The sequence below is a fragment of the Malania oleifera genome, chromosome 5, assembly GCF_029873635.1.
Source record: "Malania oleifera isolate guangnan ecotype guangnan chromosome 5, ASM2987363v1, whole genome shotgun sequence".
NCBI classification, from domain to species: domain Eukaryota; kingdom Viridiplantae; phylum Streptophyta; class Magnoliopsida; order Santalales; family Ximeniaceae; genus Malania; species Malania oleifera.
The window spans coordinates 17,458,348-17,482,786 of NC_080421.1; the positions used below are offsets into that span (position 1 = coordinate 17,458,348).

At 36.3% G+C, this 24,439-nt stretch overlaps 1 protein-coding gene and 1 pseudogene across 1 annotated transcript; both read right to left on the minus strand.

The window, feature by feature from the left end:
• On the minus strand, positions 1–1,120 carry LOC131154875 (NADPH-dependent aldehyde reductase-like protein, chloroplastic). Its single transcript, XM_058107675.1, has one exon. The coding sequence runs from the start codon at positions 974–976 to the stop codon at positions 149–151; it is 828 nt and encodes a 275-aa protein (XP_057963658.1). The 5' UTR covers positions 977–1,120; the 3' UTR covers positions 1–148.
• Positions 1,121–3,715: 2,595 nt separating this feature from the next.
• LOC131155866 (NADPH-dependent aldehyde reductase-like protein, chloroplastic) lies at positions 3,716–6,730 on the minus strand (annotated as a pseudogene).
• Positions 6,731–24,439: the final 17,709 nt, after the last annotated feature.

Consider the following 24,439-nt stretch of genomic DNA (forward strand, 5'->3'; position numbering starts at 1 on the left):
TTTGTATCAAAGATTTCACGACCTCCTTCAATTTTATTCAAAAATTAAAACAAAGATACACAACAAGAACAGAGATTGATTTCTAATTTCTTAATAATGGAGACAGACTAAGAAAGATTACAAGAGTGGACTGCGGAGGCTTCAGAGTTCACACGTAGCCGCCATTAACGCGAATGACCTGACCGTTGACCCACTCGGCGGCGTCCGTGGCCAAAAACCCAACGACCGGAGCAACATCTTCGGTCTCGCCGAGTCGGTTCATGGGAGACTCCTCGGCGATCTTCCTCACCTGCTCCTCCCCTTTTCCAGCGAAAAACATCTCCGTCGCGATTGGCCCCGGCGCCACGCAGTTTGCGGTGATCCTCGTCCCCTTCAGCTCTTTCGCCACTATTTTCACCATCGCCTCCACCGCCGCCTTAGATGCCGTGTACGCGCCGTACCCCGGCCTCGAAAACCCCACCAAGGACGACGATACCAGTATAATCCGACCCCCGCCTCCGCGCTTCAGCCGATTTGCCGCCTCTCTGCAGCAGAGGAACGCTCCCCTGGCGTTGACGGCGAAAATGCGATCGAAATCGTCGACGGCGGTGTGGGCGATGGTGGGGTATTTGGGGTCGAGGGCGCCGGCGGAGTTGACCAGGACGTGGGGGGTCGAGCAGAAGGCGCGTTCGGCGGCGTCGAAGAGGGAAGCCACCTGAGCGGGGTCGGAGACGTCGGCTTGGAAGGCGATGGCTCGCGGAGGCGGAGGGTTTGGGGCGGAGGAGTGGTTGATGAGGGCGGTAACTTGGTCGGCTGCAGCGGAGTCAGAGGTGTAGTTGATGAGTAGCTTGGCGCCGAGAGAGGCCAGGTGGAGGGCGATGGCGCGGCCTATCCCCCGGGAGGCGCCGGTGACGATGGCGACTCGGTCTTGGAGTGGGAGAGGAGTGGGTGGGGCATGGAGTAGCGAATCGGTGGCGGTTTCTGAAGCCATGGCCATGGGCAAAGGAATGAGTGAGTGGAAGGCTGCCGCGGTCAGCAAAACTGCAGTGGGCTCCCAAAGATGTTGATTCTTTATACTATAAATTGGATTCTGTATCTTTCAAAATTATCAACTTTTCCGAACTACCCTTATACTTATGTTAAATTGGATTCTTTAGTTTTGAGAGATATATATATATATATATATATATATATATATATATATATATATTTAAATTATAAAAAGATTAGTTAATATTTTATTTTATGAGTTGATATTATTTACTTGTAAAAATATTTTTTATTTTTTATTTTCAAATAATTATAAAAATATCACCTTATTTTTCAATAGAGAAATAGTAAAAAATGCTCAAAATGACTCATGACATTAGAGAAAAAAAAATTAGAATCTATTTAGTTTTTTTATTTATTTCTCAAAAAAATTAAAAAATAGCTAAATTTTCATTTTTACACCATTTATATGAAATAAATAAACAACCACAAACAATTTTAGCACTATTTACTTCTAAAAATAGTAATATTTTTAAATTTTTAAATAATTACAAAAATGTTACCTTATTTTTTAACTTTACAAATTTATATTGAAAAATTAAAGAATATTTTTTTAATTATTTTTTAAAATTTATGACACTTTTTGTATAGGAGCATGAAATTCAGATTTTAGACTTTAATTTATGTATATTATGTGTAAATTTTTTTCTTAATTCGCCAAATACCCAAAATTCAATTCCAAAACTCCATAATTCTAACTTCTACTTATTGCCTTATGTAAATTTTAGAAAATTGGAAAATACGTTGTCTCTTATGAATATCTTGAAATTTAAAAACAAAGACTGAAAATCTATTTTACACATTTAAATAAACTCTTTATTTTCTATCTTTTTAAAGTAAACTTTAAAAAATTTAAAAATAAGTTAAATTTTTTATAATTATTTGAGCAAGTAAAAATTGAAAATAAAATATATTTTTCAAAACTAAATGGACCCTTAGATTCTCCGAAAAACTAATATAGTCCTCATGTCAAATCCCATATGATAAGGCTTACATATAGTTCGATAATATTCAGATGCAATTCAATGAACCTAACCTTATTATTTGAAGCAATTTTTTATTGAATAGAGATATAAGAAGATGACCATAATGGTTGGAAATTTTTTTTTAAGCTTTAAAGAAAAATGGGCTAGGGCCAATGAGGCCCATGACAGCTTTTTGAGTCAAATGGTCATAAATTTAGAATTAAAACAATTGTGACATTATGTAAAATATGAATGAAAGAGTGTTATTTAGGCTTGACTTACTCCACTAAATTACAATCAAGTTCAAAATCTAATTATTCAAGTAGTTTCATAAATCAAATTTATGTTCTGTGATGTTACTCACAAGTCCAATCGAACTTTTGTGATTTTATTATTTTTATATTATACAAAATCAAGCTCTAAGTGTTACAAATTTGTAGATGAATCAAAATTTAATAACGAGTTTGAGATTGATTGAGATCTAAATATTTTCAAACTCAAAATTTTCAAGTTCAAGTATCTTATTATGTCAACTCGACTTAAGTGAGGCGCCTACTTGGAAGGGATGGAAGGGGATTAATAAATTCATAAGAGATGGATTACTTCTAGTTCTATAAAATATTTTATTTTTCAAATTACTAAATAATTTTAAAATTTTTTAAATTGTCTAAAAGGAAGTAATTATTTAAGGAAATGATCTCCTGAGACCAATGGCGTTTACCCCTTTGAATAATAAAGTTCAATTTTCTTTATCCTTATTAAAATAAAAGCGAAACACTTATCTTCCAAACATCACATTTATACTTATTGTTTTATATCATTTTTTTTTAAATAATAACAATTTATTTTTCTATAATTATCATTTATAATTATAAAAAAATTATAATAATATCAATTTAGACCTAACATTATAGCTTTAGTAAAAAATAAAAAATAAAAAGTAAACTCAATCTTTCACTATATTTATACTCAATTGGATTTGCTTCTTCATTTTTTTTTTTCCAATTTTAAATTAGCCTTTCACAAATAAACCTTATTCTAAAAAAGTTAAGTGGGTGTAATTCTCAAAAGACTAACTATCAAGCCTCTTACATATATGATATAGGGAGATTTTTGTCAATTTTGTGGAAACTATAGCGTATAGTGGGCTGAATGTAGATCCGCTAATGATTGTAGGTCTTAAAAATCAAATGATTCTTCCGTCAAATTAACATAAGCATGTTCCCTTCTTACTCCCCACTAGAGATGTAACTAAAAATCTACTTGCCAATTACTCCTATTCGATTTGTCTCCTAGTTCGATTCAATTCTACTTGAATTTGAGTTGAGTTCGAGCTATTTGAATATTTTAATGAGATGAATTTGAGATCGATAATAATACTCGAGTCGAGATTTGAGTCTAATCTACCTTTTAAACTTTATTATTTATATATTATATATTTATATAATATATCTAATATTATATGTACACAATATAACTTCATTCATATATTTAATATTAATTTATAATTAAATCAAATTCGAGTTTTAAGAATTTGTAGCTTAGTTGAATTTGAAGTTAATAATTTTGAAATCAATTGAATTCAACTTAAGTTTCAAAGTTAATATTTTTGAATCGAATGGAGTTTGAACGTTTTACTGTCAGACTTGACTCAAATACATCCCTACCCCCCACCCTCCCCAAAATGTACCTTGATCTATATTTGTTACCAGCACCTACAATTTGCATCTCACTGATCAATTGTTCATGTTATTATAGATTTCTAAATGTCTTAGCAACCACATAATATTCAAAAATTATTACAAAGATACATTACACAACAAGAACAAAGATTCTTAAGTAAAACATCTCCGCTGCAATCGGCATCGTCGCCGTGCAGTTGGTGGTGATCCCCATCCCCTTCAGCTCTTTCGCCACTATTTTCACCATAACTCCACCGCCGCCTTCGACGTCGTGTACATCATACCCCAGCCTCAAAGAGCCCACCAAGGACGATGATGCTAGTATAATCCAACCCCCGCCTCCGCGCTTCAGCCAATTCACCGCCTCTCTGCGGTAGAGGAACACCCCTTAGCATTTACGGCGAAAATGCCATCGAAATCATCGACGACAAAGTGGGCGATGGTGGGCCATTTGGGGTCGAGGATGCCAGCGGAGTTGACCGGGATGTGGGGTTCAAGTCGAAGGCACGTAAGGCCACCTGGGTTGGGTCGGATACATTGGCACGGAAGGCGATGGCCCGTGGAGGTAGAGGAGTGGTTGATGAGGGCGGTGACTAAGTCGGCTGTGGCGTTGGCCGAAATGTAATTGATGAGTAGCTTGGCACCAAGAAAGGTCAGTTGGAGGGCAATGGCGCGGCCTATCCCGTAGGAGGCACCGGTGACAATGGAAACTCAATGTCGGAGTGGGAGAGGAGTGGGTGGGGCATGGAGTAGCGCATCAGTGGCGTTTCCGGAGCCATGACCATGTGCAAAGTGTCATGGGCAGACTATTTTCACACCTTTGTGAAAGGATCGTGCGATGCTAGCTAAAACACTCTTATTTAACTAACCAGTTTATCATTTATCACTGTTCATCCATGAAATACTTTTATTATCATTCAATCAAATATGAGCAGAAGCAGTAAACAATTATGAAAGCAATGGCAAACAAGCAATAAACATTGAGGCAACGTAATTCATTAACAACACCTCCGTTAACATTTTGTATTTAACAAGGGAGGCAAGTAGGCTAAATATGTTGATAATAGCTAGTGAGTTTTACAAGATTGATAAACACTCACCCTTCCTTAAAGAGCTTTACATGCAACTCTCATCCTATTAGTAGGAAACATCAAAGTGAACGAGGAGCCATACTTTCTTATTTGGCATAGGGAGAAACAACTAGTAGAAAATAAACCTACACTAATATTTACATTATGGAAACCTATTCCAAACGCACGAGACAAGCAGTTACAGGCAAGCATAATGCCCTGAACAAACTCGGCTAGCGTCCCCCACTTATGCGGTCGACGTCCTTGAGACTTTGATGCTATGTACACTTCAACTTTTTCCACGAAAGGTTGCATATCTTCTGCAGAAATCCAAATGATTTCTTCATCACCAAGGCCTTTCCACTTCACTAAGAACTTTTGCTGCTTCTTTCCTGAGGATATGAACTCTCTGTATTCAAGGATATCTCTAGCTTCACAATTGTCATGTTGCACTGTCTTCAACTTTGCTCTGTTTTACTGATTTTTGCTTAAATTGTCAGTGTCGGCGTTGAACGGCTTAAGGCAACTGATGTGAAACACAGGATGCACTTTCATCCAAGTTGGAGGGTCAATTCTGTAAAAGGCCTTCGCGACTCTGGCCAACATAGGGACTGGTCCTTCATATTTGCAAAGTAGTCTCCTATCTCATCCTCGTAGTGACCTGATCTGTTCAAGATTGATCTTAACAGGCGCCCAGTCACCTACGTTGAAGTGTTGCGGTCTTCTCCTTTGATTTGCACACTTCTTTATCTGCTTATAAGCTTTCTTTATATAGGCTCAGGCAATCTCTGCATTCTGTCTTCATTGTCTGTTAAAGGTGTATGCCCTGAGACTCTTTCCTCTGTACGAATCATCCACTATGTGAGGTAACAACGGCTGCTGGTCTATAACAAGCTCAAAAGGGCTCTTGTTGGTTGTTGAGCTCCTTTGGGCATTGAAACAAAACTAAGTCACATCAAGTAGTTGCACCCAATTCTTCTAGTTGGCATTGACGAAATAGCCAAGTACTCTTCCAGTAGCCCATTAAATCTCTTCGTTTGTCTTTCTGTCTATGGATGGTAACTCGAAGAGATTTCAAATTGTGAACTGAAGATTCTAAAAAGTTCTGTGTTGAAGTTGTCAGTGAATCTTGAGTCTCGGTCACTAACAATGTCTTAGGAAATACCCCAATATTTCATAATTTTCTTGAAGAACAATTGTGTCGTCTCCTCTGTCGAACAGTACTTTGGTGCGGCTATGAACATACCATACTTTGAAAACCTATCTATAACCACAAGTATAGACCCTACATCTCCCACTCGGGGTAGGTTGGTGATGAAGTTCAGTGGGACATTTCCCACTATTTGGATGATATTGGTAAGGGCTCCAGCAACCCTGCAATCTTCCTCCGCTCCATCTTGTGTTGTTGGCAAGTGAGACAAGTTTGGGTATAATGAACCACATCATCACGCATGTGTGGCCAATAATAGATTTGCTTCAGTAGTTCTATCATTGGAGCCGTTCTCCGTGAATACTCCTCTATGAACTTCCTGTAATAGTTGGCAAGGCTAAGAAAGGAACGCAACTCCTTCACTGTCATGGGGATCTTCTATTCTTGAATCGCCCTTACCTTCTTCATATCCCTTTGGATATGACCTTACTCAATCACATTACCAAGGAATTTGATGTTCCACTGAGCGAAAGAGCACTTCGCTTTCTTCACATACAGACTGTTCCCCCTTAGCTTGTCCAACACATTCCATAGATGCTCTTCATGTTTCATTTGAAATAACACTGGTGCTCCAAACAGTGCTTTGGAAGGATGAACATATCTCGCTTCCAACAACTCATCAAGTTGTTTCCGCAATTCTGCTAGCTCTGGAGGCGCCATTCGATATGGCCCTTTAGCAAGTGGTTTCATTGTAACTCCCGGAAACATACACACCTCTGATACCACAACTGTAGCGACCCGGACCCCAGTGGGGTCCAAGATACGCTTTTCCATAACTAAATTAAAACAAGCAGCGAAAACACAATAAACCTCAAATACCATACCAGAGTACTAAAACCATCATCATTATTACATAAGCATCTCCCCAAAAATAGTATTACATTGAATGTTGGTTGTACATACGAATATCTAGATGTTGTAGTTTTCATTTTTGGGATGTTATATAGAACTCTGGTATTTATTTAAGGTAATTTATTTATGTTCTACTGTGTGTTTGTTAGTTATGGTATCAGAGATGGAGGATTGAACATCATAGCACTCGAGTCCCACCTGGTGGGCTCGGGGCATCACATATAATCTGGGATGGAGGAATCACCCAAACTTCTCATGGAGGAATGATCAGTCTGGTCCATCTTCCTCACAATTTCAGCAACTTCCTCAATCTTATGCACCACCTCCGTAGCTACTATATCATCCAGTTGTAGTTACTCAATAGCAGTATCAGCCGCAACATATCTCTCAGAGCTATGCACCACTAGGATTTCAACCTAATTTAGCTCCTATTCCATCAAAGAAACCTTCTGATGATGACGTGGCATAGATAGCAAACACTCTTCAAAAATTCATGTAGAATAACAATCAGACCATAAATGAGTTATGAGGCACTATTAATAAGTTGAGTATATAATTGAATGCTTTAGAAAAAGAAAAATTTCTAGCACAGCCTTAGTCTAATCCCAAGTATATTGACAACAATAGCAACCAGTGCATAATGTTTCAGGAGATTCTTTTGAGTCAACAAAGGAAGTCATTAACTTGAGGAGAGGAAAAGAAGTTTCTCGACTTGAAATGCCTATTGATCAATAAACAGTTGCTCCAACACTTGAAGTTGCAACTGAGACAGATGAGGCAAAAGAAAAATCAGATGAAGCGAGCTCAGATTCAAAGAAGTCAGGTAATAAGGAGGATGAGACTATTAAGGAGTATCAACTTGTGGTACCCCATCCTCAGAGGTTGACATCTGGTCAGAAGAATAAGTATCACACTGAGATTCAAGAAAGCTTCAAGCAAATGAAGATCAATATCCCGCTTTTGGATGCCATGCAGCAAGTTCCTACATATGTAAAATTTCAAAAGGACCTATGCATAGTGAAGAGAAAACTAAACGTAAATAATAATACTTTCTTGATTGAACAAGTTAGTGTGTTGATATTGAGTCAGACTCCTCAGAAACTCAGAGATCCTGGTTCTCCCACTATTTCTATCATAATTGGTGAATCTCATATCGGGAGAGCTTTACTTGATTTGGGGAGTAGTGTGAACTTGCTCCCATTTTTTATATATGAGCAGTTGGGTTTAGGTGAACTGAAGAAAACTTCCTTGATGCTACAGTTAGCTGACAAATCAGTAAAAGTTCCACGAGACATTATTGAAGATGTATTGGTTCAAGTTGACAAATTTTACTACCCAATGGACTTTGTTGTTTTAGACATGCAGCAACCTGTCTCCACCATATACCAGGCCATTGTTATTCTTGGGCGACCATTCCTTGCTACTTTGAATGCCTTGATTAATTGTCAAAGTGGAGTGCTTAAGATCACATTCAGAAATATGACATTGGAGATGAACGTGTTCAATGCTCACAAGATGTCGAGTGGGTGCAATGATGCAGAAGCATATACAGTTGATATAATAGATGATTTGAATATTTCAGAGTTGTTGTCTGTACTTGATGTTGATGGTGCATTTGAAAATGATTCTTTTGAACAACTTGAGGTATTTGATGAAAAAGCTCCTTTGATTAGAGAATTTCCAGAATCATAGGGGTAGTTCTCAGAGATAGATAGTTCCCCTCACTTGTTGGATGTGAGTTACGTGAGTAATTGTCGTTAGCCAACATTTGAAGCTATTGACCTGCCAGAAGTTATGAAGTCATCAGAAGAAGAAATTTTGACACTTGAGTTGAAGCCATTACCTGAAGAGCTGAAGTATGTTTTCCTAGGTCTAGCAGAGGGCACATTTCCGGTGGTAATCTCTTCTCGCCTTACTCTTAAACAAGAAACTGAGTTATTGTAGGTACTAAGGAAGCATCGAGGAGCGATAGGATGGACCATTGCAAATATCAAGGGTATCAACCCTTCGATTTGTACTCACAACATCTTCCTAGAAGGAGACGCTAGACTAGTTTGTGATGCATAGCGGAGGCTGAATCCAACCATGAAGGAGGTGGTAAAAAACGAAGTGCTGAAATTATTAGCTATCGACATCATCTATCAAATCTCCGACAGTAAGTGGGTAAGCCCGACACAGGTAGTTGTAAAAAAATTTGGTTTGGCTATCATTGAAAATGCTAATGGAGAGTTGATCCCATCTAGGAAAGTAATGGGTTAGAGAATGTGCATTGATTATTGTAAATTGAATTCGATTAGCTAAAAAGATCACTTCACATTACCCTTCCTTGATCAGATACTCTAAAAAGTAGTTGGTAATTCCTTTTACTATTTCTTGGATGGATTTTTCTAGTTATTATCCAATTGTTGTACCACTTGAGGATCAAGAGAAGACTACCTTCACTTGTCCCTTCGGTTCTTTCGCCTTTCGCAGAATGTCATTCAGATTATGCAATGCACCTGCTACTTTCTAGCGCTGCATAATGAGTATTTTCTTTGATATGTTAAATGATATGTGTGAAATTTTCATGGATGACTTTTTTGTGCTTGGTAAGTCCTTTGATATTTGTCTGAAAAATTTGACTGCTATTTTGAAAAGATGTGAAGAAAATAATTTACTTTTGAATTGGTAAAAATGTCAATTTATGGTAAGTAGTGGTTTAGTACTTGGTCATTTGGTTTCTGAGCGTGGTATAGAGGTCGACAGGACCAAGGTAGAGCTGATTTCCCAGTTACCTATCCTTAAGACAGTTAGGGATATATGTTCTGTAATGGCCCAAAAAATAATGGTATTTAAATAATAAAGAAAGAGAAAAGAGGAAATTAAAAAGGGGGGCACAACAAGTCCTCGTCGACGAACGCTCGTCGACGAACACAAAGCGTTCGTCGACGATGTGACACATTGGGCTTGTCGACAAGGGTGTGCTTCGTCGACGAGAAAATACCAAGAGACTATTTGCCCATCTCTAAATTTCATCGACGAGAAGCAAATGTTCGTCGACGAAGGCCAGCGCATAAGTATGCTAAAATCAGATTTTTCAGCAGAAATCACACGAGAAATTCCTTCTCTCTCTAGGTTTTTGTCCTTTCCCCCTTCTCTCTAAGTTTGTGGGTCGGATTTACGCCATTTCAATGATCTGAAGCCACCATGACACTTCTGGGGAAGTTCTCTGCATATCTACTATAGTGGATCGTCGGTGGGGCTAGTTTGAAATTCATCCCTGATTCATGGTAAGACTATTTATTTAGAATTTGGTCTTCCCATAATTATAGGAAATGTTATTCATAAATAAATACTGAAATTTAGTTCTGGGAGTTGTCATTTTCAGGGTGTTGAACGGGAAACCTTGCGAGTGCAAAACTAATAGATTTCAGGGGGTTTCTTTTCAGAAATCAAGTAAGGGAATAAACTAAAACAGACATTTTCCATGCAAATTATTATTATTTATTAGGAAATTAATTTTCAGGAAGCATGTATTATGTGTGTGTATATATATAGTAAAAATGCATATTTGGAAAAATACTACTATTATGTTGAAATGTTTATATATTATGAAATGCCATAAAATATGATTTTAGAATAGAATGTATGATTTTATTCAGTATTGTGTGACATGAATATTATTTAATGTGAAAAATATTATGTTATGACAATTTTATAAGTAAAGTATGTTTTCAGAAATTATGAAATAATGCAGTACATTATGGTTTCAAAATACATGATAAATGAATTATTTATTCAGAATGATATGTATGAAATGTTTGGCGCAAGACCATGATTGATAACCAATGCAAGGCGATGTTATATGTATGATTGTAGCACAAGGCCGTTTTTAAGAGATATTCAGCGCAAGGCCGCAGATATGAAAGAAATCGGCGCAAGGCAATATGTATGTATGTATGTATGTATGTATGTATGTTATTACAGAAAATGCTATCAATCTATATATGTTAGACAAGTATATTATCATGTATTATATGTTATCAGAACCCGAATGTTAGTTCAATTCAGTTCCACGAGCACGGTACCGTAGCTATACAGATCAGATTATTATGTTTAGACTTGTGCTAACTGCCCCTACTAGTAGAGGGGGTGGGAGATGGATAGTCGATGTGACTTTCAGTATAGAGTTGTAGACGTCCACCTGGCAGTTTAGACCAGGGTGTGGTGGGTCCATCATACTTACAGACATTTTTGACTCGGTAGTGGTCAACCAACCATTGTCGGATCCCGCCTTCGGGCTGCACAAACCGTTATGGGGGGTAATACATGACATTATCTAGTTATACATCCTAGGTAAAATTTTAGTATTATCAGTTATAACAGACATTTCATGATTAGTATGTTTTATTAGAAAATATGAAAGTCTATGATTACACAGATATGTTATCATAAATGCTTTCCAGAATATGAAATGTACTGTATATGTATTATAGTATCAAATATTCATGTAGTCACGCAACTGTATTTAGTTTATTTTTCCTAACTGAGAAGTGTCTCACCCCCGAACTTAAATAATTTTCAAGAAACCTAGAAAGACCGGCAGATTGAGGCTGTTGTTGAGTCAGTTGTGCTACCCCGCTAGGAGGGTAAGTTTGAACTAGGATCAGGAGATTTTGATGTGGGATCCTAGAGATATTTTTGTATTTTTGAGAGATTTAATATAAACGCAGTGTTTTGGATTATATTTGACTCTAGTTATGTATTTTGTGGTTATGAGAATGATGATTTACATTTACTGCTGCCTAGGTTCCTCTATGTGTGACAGGTGTCCCCGTTATCCACGGGTTTGGGAATGACTATTTTACTTCTTATGCTTTATTATATGATAAGATAAGAAGGTCGTTACATATTCTTTCCTTGGTCATGCCGGCTTCTATAGGCCTTTCATTCAGGACTTTAGTAGTATTGCTAAACCACTGTGTACTTTATTGCAAAATGAGATTGAATTTTTGTGGATTGATGAATGCCAACAGGCTTTTGAGAAACTGAAGAAACATTTGACTATTGCACCTATTATGCAACCTCCTCGGTGGGACTTGCCATTTGAAATCATGATTGATGCTAGTGACTTCGCTCTTGGTGCCGTTCTGGGTCAAAGAGTCAATAACAAGTCGTATGTCATCTATTATGTGAATCGTACTTTGAATGGTGCTCAGAAAAGTTATACCACCACTCAGAAGGAATTGTTGGCTGTTGTATTTGCTTTAGAAAAATTTCGTTCTTATATCATTGGATCACCTGTCATTATTTTTACTAATCACTCTGCTTTGAAATATTTGTTGGCAAAGAAGGATGCTAAACTTAGGTTGATCAAATGGATTCTACTTCTTCAGGAATTTGACATCACCATTCAAGATAAAAGGGGAGTAGAAAATATTGTAACTGACCATCTCTTTTTTTTTGTTGCTACCTGATGTGTTTGTATCTCTTTCTTTTTTAAATGATGATTTTATTTATGAACATCTTTTTGCAATGTCATACGCTTCGTGGTTTGCTGATACTGTGAACTACCTTGTCACCGACCGAATGTTAGAACATTAGTTAACTCAAGATAAACGTAAGTTCCTTACGGTAGTACGACATTATTATTTTGATAACCTATATTTGTTTAAATACTGCTCTGATCAGTTGGTTCATAAATGTGTGTCTGATAATGAATTCACTTATGTGATGTATTTTTGTCATAGTGGAGCATGTAGAGGCCACTTTGCTGCAAAGAAAACTATTTTAAAAATTTTTCAAAGTGGACTCTACTGGCCTACTATGTTCAAAGATGTTGAAATTTTTTGTAAAACTTGTGAGGCTTGTCAGAAACTAGGAAAAATCACAGCAAAGAATGAAATGTCTATGTCTCCTATTTTGACTCTTGAAATTGTTGGCTATTAAGGCTATTGGGGAATTGACTTTATGAGACCTTTCCCATACTCTTTTGGAAATTCTTATATTCTAGTTGTTGTGGATCATGTTTCAAAATGGGTGGAAGTTATACCTTGTAATACAAATGATCATAAGGTTGTCATTAGGTTTCTCAAGGAGTTATTTGCAAGTTTTGGCATGCCCAAAGCGATCGTTAGTGATGGTGGGTTGCACTTTTGTAACAAACCGTTTGAAAAATTAATGCAAAAATATGGAGTTACCCATACGACCTCTGCTCTATACCACCTTCAAACTAATGGTCAAGTCGAGCTAGCCAACAGAGAGATCAAGATCATACTTGAGAAAATGGTTCGTCCTAATCAAAAAGACTGGTCAGAAAAGCTGGTTAATGCCCTTTGAGCCTACCGAACTGATTTTAAGACAAATTTAGGGATGTCTCCCTACAGGTTAGTTTACGGTAAGGCATGTCATTTACCTGTTGAGATTCAACATCGTACATTATAGTCTATTAAATAGATTAACTTTTCACTTGCAGGTGTGTGAGCTTGAAGAATCTAGGACGGATGCCTATGACAATGCTCACTTAGCGAAGGAACAAATGAAGTTGCTGCATAACAGAAAAATCAAGGACAAACACCTTTTCCCGAATTAGCAAGTTCTTCTCTACGAGTCCAGATTATATATGTTTCCTGGGAAGCTGAAGTCTCGATGGGGTGGCCCATACATTGTTAAACATGTTCACCCTCACAACGCAGTGGACATTGTGGATCCAAAGAATGGTAACGGCTTCATGGTCAATGGACAGCGGCTCAAACCTTTCATGACTCCCTTCGATCCAAATGAAGAGGTCTTACTTCTGCAAGACCCTAGGGGAGTTTTCTGACCTTTCTCTCTTACTACTTTTCTTTTTCTTTTTGTTTTATTTGTTTATTTATTTGCAATTTTCTTTTCTTTTTCTATTGCATTAGCTGGTAGTGATTTTCTATGTTTTTTCTATTAGCTTGTTTCCCCCGTGCACAATTTTTCTATTTCCCCTATGCTTTCACATTGAGGACAATGTTCTACTTTAGTTTTTTTTGGGGGGGGGGGGGGTGAGACTTTGCATGTGACGTTGTGCACATATACTTGATGAGTTTTTTATTTATTAAAAAAAAGTATTGAAGATGATGATTATGTCATGATGAACACTGACTTATACCCTTCACATACTTGCATATAACCTAAGAGTTACACACTCGAGTTATTTATGTGTAGTTTCTCTTTATATGACTTTGTAACTCTGTGAAGGTTGGTTGGTAGTTCATTCGTGTTAATCTGGCTATATAAACTCTTGTATTTACATGGTATCTCATGAGGCTAAATATACATATTCACGTGATTCGTAACACTTAGGGTTCTTTGTGAGCACTGAGAGAACACTCGTGGTGACTATGACACCTTGTAAGGTATTCTTGAGCTATTTATCATCCTTTTGAGTGTTAACATAAAATCAGAATTCATAAAACTCGGTTCTCTTTTCTTCTGGACGTTTCTTTGTACACTAGTCTTTGTTTTTGACTTACTAGCCAGAGGTGACATCTAGTAAGGAGATAAAAACCTAGGTCTTGTTGCCTACTCAAGATGTGAAGGCTGAGCCACCCCTAGAGATGACTTAGTTCACGAAAAATGCACCAAAATGGGGTGAAAGATTAATACCTGCTCCACATAACTATCACAAAAATTTAGGGACATGACACATGTTCTCCACATATGAAGACTCTTCAACCGCTTAATGATTCAGATATATTACGCCTGGTTTGTGAATAAGTTGATTTGGGTGGTCTTGGTTGGATATGGCGAGTGGGTGAGAAGATGCTAGGGTGAAGGACCCGACACCTCACAAATAGGCTGGATCCTTTTCAGAATAGTCCACTCCATGCATTTAGTGTTTGTTCCTTACAATATGTGGGATGTTTGATCGCGACACTCCTCCTCACATATGACGAGTGAACCCATCCTTTTTGAGTGTTTTTAAGGGTATACCAGTTAGGCCGAGTCAAAACAACCGTTATGTAGGTGTCCACTAGTATCCTAGGTGTAACAAGCCATACACATTACACATACCTTGAGAATTCGCCTGTTTATACTCGAATTTATATGACTACATTAACTTTGAATTGTAATTGCTGGTCCACTTTATGTGAGTATACTATTCTCATCAGCTATATAATGATGAAACTTGCATGAATGACTTGCTTCGGAATTACGTGAATTGTATGGGCTTGTGTGTAATCTAGTGATATTCATGTATGTGAAATGATATATTTGTATTGCATGTGCACTCATCTAATATTCTTTGAAATTGGTGTTTGAAGGTACTGCCCTAGATTTCATTCACGTTATTTGCTAGAGACTAGTAAAACTTTAGTTAGGGGTGTGATTACGCGTCAAAGCTGCGTAATTACGCATTTAAATTCATGCATTAAGGATTATCATTTTAATTAAATACCTAATTATGCCCAATATTTTAAAATTGCGCTCTATTTATAATATTTGGGCTTTATTCAATAATTTATGAATTTTTGGTATTTTATTATTGTAGGGTAATTTATGGATATTAAAGCCGACATTACTTCGTAATTTGGGCATAATTCTCCCATCCGTCCGATTGAGCTGATTCAAAATGTTGTGGAAAGCCGAGAAAATGCTCTATAACTTTCGTGTTTTGAGTTTTGAGAGCTACAGGCTGTAGGAAGGTCAAAATAGGGCTTGTGCGTTGGGAAATAAAAAAAAAAAAGAACAAGAGAGAATATATATATAGATAGATAAATAGATATAGATACCTTTTTGGGCCTCCATGCATGTGTGAGTGAGCTGGGCCGGGTTAATGTGACCCAACCATGCAGTGTGTGTGTGTGTGTGTGTGTGTGCTAGGCCGTGTAGGGCTTTTAGTGGCTAGGTTCTTTTTGTTTTCAACAAGCCTCCCTTCCCTTTTCAGTTCTCACCCCCTCATTCTCTTCCTCTCATGCTCTCTCTCATTCGGTTCTCCCTCTCCTCTTTGTCTCTCCTATTTCAGCTCTCCTCTCTCCCCCTCTTCTCTCTTCTATTTATATTTTTTTAAGCACCTCAACTTTCTTCTTCCTTCTTTTTTTTCTCTCGGCCTCAACTCTCCCTCTCTCTAACAGTCTCTTAGTCCTCTCTTAATGCTGCTTGTCACTTCCATTGTCTGTTGTAACCTGAGGCTCTTGTTGCCTCTCTTAACTATCCTACTACCCCTCTTGACCCGAGAGCTACTGTTGTTGTTGGAGGAAGACCTGAGCACATGTTTTGCTATTGCTCTGCCTGCCCGAAGTGCTACTGCTCTCCCTCCCTCTCTCTCGAATTCCCCCTATTCCTTCTGCAACTACAGCCTTGCCGTGCTATAGCTTCAATCTGCTATGGCCAGACTCGAGAACCCGATGGCTTGCTTACTCTCTCTCTCTCTCTCTCTCTCTCTCTCTCTCTCTTCTTTCTTTTAAATAGTTGGTTGAATATTGTTAATTTTCAGTTGAAGTTCAATTAAAGTTTTAAACTTTTAAATCTTTGTTAGGTTATTATTATTAAAGTCAATTTATTTTCTTTCTCTTCTTATTTAATATTATTGTTAGAGTTAATATTTGGTTGTTTTATTTTTCATTGTTAAAGGTTGATTTGGTCTCTTAGAAAAAATCTTCTTTGGGATTTAAATTTTGTTGGGCTCTATTTATTCTAATTTCTGATTAATTAAAGTCAGAGTTTTTATTATGTTTTAGTTTATTGTTAAGGAGTCAATTTTTAAGTTCTTGATTGTATTAAAGTTTATCTTTTTGTGTTTGATTGAGGTTTTTAGAGTTGGATGCTTAAGTTACGTAGTAAAGTTATCGTCTTTAGTCTTTTGTCTGAAGTTCAAACGTGGGATTTATTTCTTGCCTGGCTGATTAAACATAGGGTTGTGTTTGATAGTTAATTTTGTCATCGTCCATTTCATTGTGCCTTTTTCTAGTTCTTGTTGTTAAATTTAGTGTGTGTTAGGATTCATAATTTAAATTTCACGATATTTTAAGTCGTTAAAAAAAATATCAACATCTTAAAACCTGAATCTGAACTGTGTTCAGTAATTTGTCTTTTCTTAATTTCTTTTAGAATTATAAAAAATTTAGAATTAAATTGCATTCCCTAAGGAGACAATCTAACCCTTGAGCTAACTATTACGCGGCTGAATTCCTATACTTGGGATAACTTCTGAGCTGCTTATTTTTAGACTGAGTCGTCCATCACTTCATCAACAAGCCCCCTCAGTTGGGCCATCTCCATAGCCACATTGTTAACTTTTGTCTCAGCCTGTGCTTCTAGCATACTAATTCTCTCAACATTGGTTGTTGCCATGGTTATTTACCAAAGCTATCCCAATCCCACAACAAACGTAACTGAATTCACATTGCCACTAACCAAGCTCTGATACCAGGTGTCGCACGCCGACTATTTTTACACCTTTGTGAAAGGACCGCGCGGCACTAACTAAAATACCCTTGCTAAACTATCCAACCTTTCATTTACCACAATTCATCCATGAAACACTTTCATTATCATTCATTTAAATATCAACGGAAGCAATAAACATTAATGTAATAACCCGGGGAATTTTTCAGTTCCTTGTCAACGAACATAGGGGATTCGTCGACGAGGGTATAAGAGGAGCTCATCGATGAGGACAAGATTTGTTGACGAGAAAATACCGAGCGGGGGTTTGGGGATTCTGAATTTCTTCGACGAAGAGAGAGGGCTCGTCGACGAGTTGTCTTCATGACCTTGTTTACGAGATGACATGGCTCGTTGACGAATCCCGCAGTATAAGTAGAGTTAAGCGTGATTTTTTAGTTCATTTTCTGCGTAGAATCTCTCTCTCCTTCATCCTTCGGTTCCCTACCCTTCTCTCTAAGTTTTTGCCCCGGATTTCCGCTGATTCGTTGATCTGAAGCCACCACGATGCTCCTGGGAAAGTTCTCTACAAGTCTGCAGAAGTGAATCGTCGGCGAGGCTGAGTTGGAAAACATTCCAATTCTAGGATAAGCCTTTCTACTCAGTATTTGCCTATTTGATAGTTGTTGGAAGTGTTGTATGAGTAGAAATATTGAACTTTAGTTCTGGGAAACGCCGTTTTCAAGGTGTTGAATGGGGAACCTTGCGGGTGCAGGACAATTTTTCTTAGGGGTTTTTCAAGAATCAGGTAAGGGGATAAATTAAGTTAGTATTTTATGAAGAGTATGTATAATATTATAGCATTTGATTTCAGAGAAATAAATATATTTATATATGTTTATATTTGGCAAAATACTGTTGAAAATAATGGTATGTTAAATATACGAAAAACCTGTTTAGTGTGGCATGAGTAGAAATTGTTATGAAATACTGTTTTCTGGGAATGTGTTAATGATGCAAATTTTTATAATGAAAAACCAATGTACGGGCCAAGATTTTTATATATGTTTGCCAGCGTACGGGCCGAGCTATGTGTATGATTTTTCAGCATATGGGCTGAGCTATGGAAATGATTTGCTAGTGTATGGGCTATGCTATGGATATAATTTTTCGGTGTACAGGATGAGCTATGGAAATGATTTGCCAGCATACAGGCTGTGCTATGGATATTATTTGCCAGCGTACAAGCCGAGCTATGGTAAAATGTGAAATACCGGCGTAGAGGCTGATGATTTTCATGATATACATATATATGCAAAATGATATGATTGATTTTGATAGTTAATGATATGAGATATCCATGTATCACAATTTCAGTATATGTTATATGATATCAGAACTCGGCTTGTAACACCCCGACCCCGAGGGGCCTGGGATATTAACTTTTTACTACTGATTTACAGCGGAAGCAAATAAACTCAAATTTTATTCAAACCAGAGCGCTAATTATTCATGTTACAATCACTTATTTCAAATGAAGAAAATTACACAAACGTAAATATCTGAAACCATACTAATGTTTCTAAATAAATCTTTATTTTTCTAATCCCCACCCGCATGCCTGCTAAGCCTGATTTCCGACATGTCCTTCAGAGTTATCTGAAATAAAATATGATTGGGGTGAGACGACGCTCAGTAAGTAAATAAGATTATTATTAGTGTGTGGCCAAAATGAGTTTTTAAAGAATTTCGTAAAACAATAATGAATACTATAACTTCAAAATTTCTTTTAGAATAAACATAAATTTAATAATTTCTTGCATAAAACTTTTTTCATCAATTTCAACAGTAAATTTTTAAATCATATACTATAACTGCTATTAAACTTTTAACTTTAAAACTGTAAAAATATTTAATGATAAACATACATATACTTTTCCTTATACGTTTTCCTTAGATCGTCATATAAGCACCAAAATGATCCTTTTCACGTAAACTTACACTTTTCCTTCAAATTATCAGTAACTTTGTACACGTAATTAAATATGTATAAACATATATTGTAAAAACCACCCTTAGGCCTGTTTGCCGTAAGTCATGTTACCCCCATGACTGGGTTGTGCGGTCCGAAGACTGGACTTAGCTGGCTGGCCGACCAAACTAAATCAACGTACGTAAACTTTAAGAGAGATTTTCCTTATTAAGTCCTGGACTTAACCAGGTGTGCACTCAGGAGAAATCCACTAACATAAATAACCACTCTGTAAACAGTGTGGGTGCACTCTGATCCGTATAAACTTTAAGCTGCGGTACCGAGCATCTGTAACTTTGAACTTTCGTTGCCATAAGGGGTTTTAAAATCATCTTATTATAATTTATGCAATTTAAAAATAATATCATGAAAATCTCATCTTTACTCATATTTTCATAAAAATGCAACGTAGAAATAAACTCATGCCACACAATTTTTGTGTTAAAAATATATATAATTTTATTTTTGAATAGAAAGAAATGCTGAAAATTTACCCGAGGTGATTGGAACATTTCTTAACCCAAAAATAGATGCAAGTATATTAAACATAGAACTGGTATAATTAAATATGCGTAAAAATAAACTCATGGAAATTTTGTGGAACTAAGTAAGATAATTAAAATTTACCTACAAAATAAACTCGGGTATGAATTTAAAATAAAAAGAAACTAACATAATCAAAATTTACTTACCTTCTTCTTTTACCGTGAGCTACGAACACAATAATTATCTTTAAGAAATGAGATCGGAAAAAGTGGGTGATTGAGAACTTACTCAAAATTCTCACTCCACCACAATTCTTTCACTCACTAATCCTTCTCTTCCTTAGAAAATTGTTGTGAAAAATGAAGGTTGAGAGCTCCCTATTTATAGGAAAATTTTGGGGAAGAAATGGAATTTATAAAAGTGTGGGGAGATGGGTGAAATTATAATTTTTTTAAAATTAAAGAATGGGCAAGGGATGGGCAAGGTATGGGTTGAGTATGGGATGGGGATGGAGGCCATGTGGGAGTGCTTGCCACCATTCCCATTAAATAAATTTTTAATTAATCACTTACCTAATTAATTAATCAATTAGTTAATTAATTATTATTTTTTTTTCTAATCATTATTATCATTATTATTATCATTGTTATTAATTTTAAACTACTTTTAGTATTTATTTATTTATTATTTATTTTTTGAATAAGAATAAAATTTGAATTTTGAAAACTCATGTGGGCCCCACATGGTCTTGTGGGCCCCACACAACTTCGAGACCCGAATGGATCCTACGTAACTCGAATAACTCTTGTACGATTTTATGCATCCTACATAACTTTGAGACTTGTGAAAACCTCCATACGGCTTCGGGACTCATGTGGGCCCCACACAGTCTTGTGGGCCCCGCATAGGATACCTATATTATTATTATTTTATCATATATTTCTACAAATTATATCAGTTAAAATATTATTTTATGTACTTATTTACGTATATAAACAGTGTCTTGTGGCTCCGGGACTCATGTGGACCCCACATAGTCTTGTGGGCCCCACATATGATACCTATATTATTATTATCTTATTATATATTTCTACAAATTATGTCTGTCAAAACACTATTTTATGTATATATACTTATTTACGTGTACAAATAGTGTCTATCCTGTTTATCCTATGAAATTCCATTTTGACCAGGCTGACCTCCAGGGAGCGACTGAGCCGCAATGGTCTCTGAGCACTCGCTAAGACAAGGTCTTTCTTAGGCATCAAACATGGAATCAAGGATCCTACAGAAAAACACTTCTGTATTGATATTAACTTAATGACTATTTTTATTATTTTATTATTATTGTACTTTAATCATATATATATATTTTTGGGTCATCACAATCTCCCCTCCTTATAAAAATTTCGTCCTCGAAATTTGCTAATTTAAAATGAGTACTGTATAATTGGTTTGCGCTATAAGAAAGAGTAAATCGATTAATGATTTAATTAAGTCTTAGAATAGATTAAGAGTCAATTTGACGAAGTATTTTATTTTGGGAATTGAAGTGTGAATCATCGGTCTAATAGTGGTTGAAATGGAAAAGAAATTCAGAAGATGTGGAAAAGGATAATTATATATATGTATATATATTATACATGTCCTATAAATAAATAAAAAATATACGAGATCTGGCCTTTAGAGCCTTAGATCAACGTCAACATCTATCGCAGTACTAGCGGTGTCACTGCTAACCGCTTGGGTTCTTTCTTGGCAGAGTTGACCTCTTATAATGTCGCCGGCTTGGGTCGGAAAAAGGGAGAGGACGCCCATTTGTTCGGCGAAGGAGGAAGAGCTGCTCTCTTCCCGAGTTATTGGTGGCCCATATATGAGTCTCATTGCGAATCGGGTTTGCTTGAAATGGTGAAGTAGGCCAGCATTATCCGAAACCCTTAGTGTGGTGACTGCGATATTGCCATTGTAAGGGATATGGCTCATTGGTGAGATATTAGTTGTAAGTTTCACAGCCGGAATATTCTCGATAGGGAAGAGGGTTGGAAGAATGGCAGGGGCACTACTTGGGTCGGTAGTGGCGGAGGAGGTAATATGGAGAATTGTTGGGGCAGTAGTTGAGATAGTGGCTTCTCCAACTGATCCCCGCCTACGCCTACGGTTCTCAAACCAAAAGCGTATATTTTTCGGCTCGATTGGACCATACCGTCGGAGTTGTGCTGCAAGCAAGATAGTCTGCTCCACTGAAGGGAGTTCCCCTTGACTGTTGTGGAAGACCTCCTCTAGAATCTCCAGCTGTGCCTTACCGGGTTTCCATCTTTGAATCAACGATCTAGTGCTGCTCTCAGCAACTTCGGGAGTTGGGTGATTTGGCAACATTTTCGAGTAATGAGACAACTAAGAGACAAGTTGGGAAGAGCTAATCACTACAAACCGAAATGTGATTGTTCAAGATGATAGAAAACTGTGATGCTTAGAGTTCGAGGAGGGCGTACCCTTTTTATAAGGGGATGACCGCGTGTTGTGGAAATCGAGAGAGAGCGACGTGTGTCACGGATATCGAGCAACGCATTTTGCACAAATCGAGAGAGAACGATATGTGTCACGAGAATCAAGAGAGGGCGACACGTGTCATGGATATCAATCAACGCATTTTGCGCAAATCAAGGGATAACGATGAGTGTCGTGAGAACCGAGAGGGGGTGACGCGTGTCACAGATATCGATTAACGCGTTTTGTACAAATCGAGGGAGAACGACGTGTGTCACAAGAATCGAGAGAGAGCGACGCGTGTCACAGATATTGAGCAACGCGTTTTGCACAAATCGAGAGATAGCGACATGTGTCGCGAAAATTGAGCGAGTGACACGTATTGCAAAATTTGCAAACTCTAGGTTCTTTTTATGTTTTTACATCTTTATTAATGCTTTAACTATAATTAATTTCATCCTTAGATCACCACTTGGGTGGGTGGCCTAGTGGTAAGGAACCGGCCGTGCATCCATGTGATCGCGGGTTCGAGTCCCCACTACGCCCAAGTGGTCTCATGCCCTGACTTTGCTTCGGGGGTAAGTGAGCTATAGCCGATGATTTCCACCCATGAGGCCCCCTTTTTTTTTTTTTTTATAACTACAAGAGTACCCCTTATATATATATATATATTCCATTAACATTAGTATTATTATTATTATTATTATTATTAGATCAAATAAATGTTGGGCATGTTTAGCCGATTGATGATTTGACATTGGTTAGTTATTTGAAGGAAATTAGTAAATTTTTATATTGCTTTCATTAAAAATATATATATATATATATTTTTTTTTTATATAGAAAATTTTAAGTTGTATTAACTTTTATAAAGTTATACAAAATTAAAAATTTCATCAAAATTTGTACTCCTAAATTAAACTTGGATACTTGATGGAAATTGAATATGTAATGGGAAAAAAAAATAGATATACATATTTAACTTGCACATGCTAAGGGATTATATATATATTGAATTTAAATATAATAAGTAATATTTAAATGATATTTAATTCCTTATATACTAATACAAAATAAAAATTAAAGATTTTGTCAAAATATATATTCCTAAATTAAGCTTGAATGTTTTGTTGATAACTGAATATGTAATGTAAAATACATATTCATATCCAACTTATACATGCAAAGAAATTTTGGGTAAATTCAGATTTCATAATAAACCGTTTGTTCATATCTATTTGTATGTGTAGCACTTCTAAATTCAGTAGGGTCTAATAGGTTATTTCTTATAAATTTAGTGAAAATAACAACAGTAAAAATAATTAAATCTCAGATATTATTATTATATTTATATATAAAAAAAAATTTAAATTATTAATTGCATTTGACAATTAATTATGAATTATCAATATGGGTACGTGTTTCTACAAACATAAATAATATATTTAAATTAATTAACGTGTCTTCAATAATACTACTATTTTTCTCAGAGAATTTATAATTATTACTTATCCTTGGGAGCCTTCACGTAAATCTCATCTCCTCCAATGCTACTATCTTTAGGATCAATTCTTAAATAATAATCAAATGTTATTTCAAAATCATAAATCTATTATTAACGTATAATAATATAACAAACTACAATAAATATTCTAAACTACCCAATCCTACCCAAATCATATTTTATACCTATGCTCTGATAAAATTTATATATTAGATTATACAGAACCTATATCCTATGCTCTGGTAAAATTATTTCTTTAAAGTCTACAGAACCTATAACCTATTTCTCTGATACCAAATGTAACACCCCGACCCCGAGGGGCCTGGGATATTAACTTTTTACTACTGATTTACAGCGGAAGCAAATAAACTCAAATTTTATTCAAACCAGAGCGCTAATTATTCATGTTACAATCACTTATTTCAAATGAAGAAAATTACACAAACGTAAATATCTGAAACCATACTAATGTTTCTAAATAAATCTTTATTTTTCTAATCCCCACCCGCATGCCTGCTAAGCCTGATTTCCGACATGTCCTTCAGAGTTATCTGAAATAAAATATGATTGGGGTGAGACGACGCTCAGTAAGTAAATAAGATTATTATTAGTGTGTGGCCAAAATGAGTTTTTAAAGAATTTCGTAAAACAATAATGAATACTATAACTTCAAGATTTCTTTTAGAATAAACATAAATTTAATAATTTCTGCATAAAACTTTTGTCATCAATTTCAACAGTAAATTTTTAAATCATATACTATAACTGCTATTAACTTTTAACTTTA

Bases quoted from the DNA above. Each gene is read 5' to 3' on its own strand.
- LOC131154875 (XM_058107675.1), bottom strand. From the start codon at position 976: ATGGCCATGGCTTCAGAAACCGCCACCGATTCGCTACTCCATGCCCCA.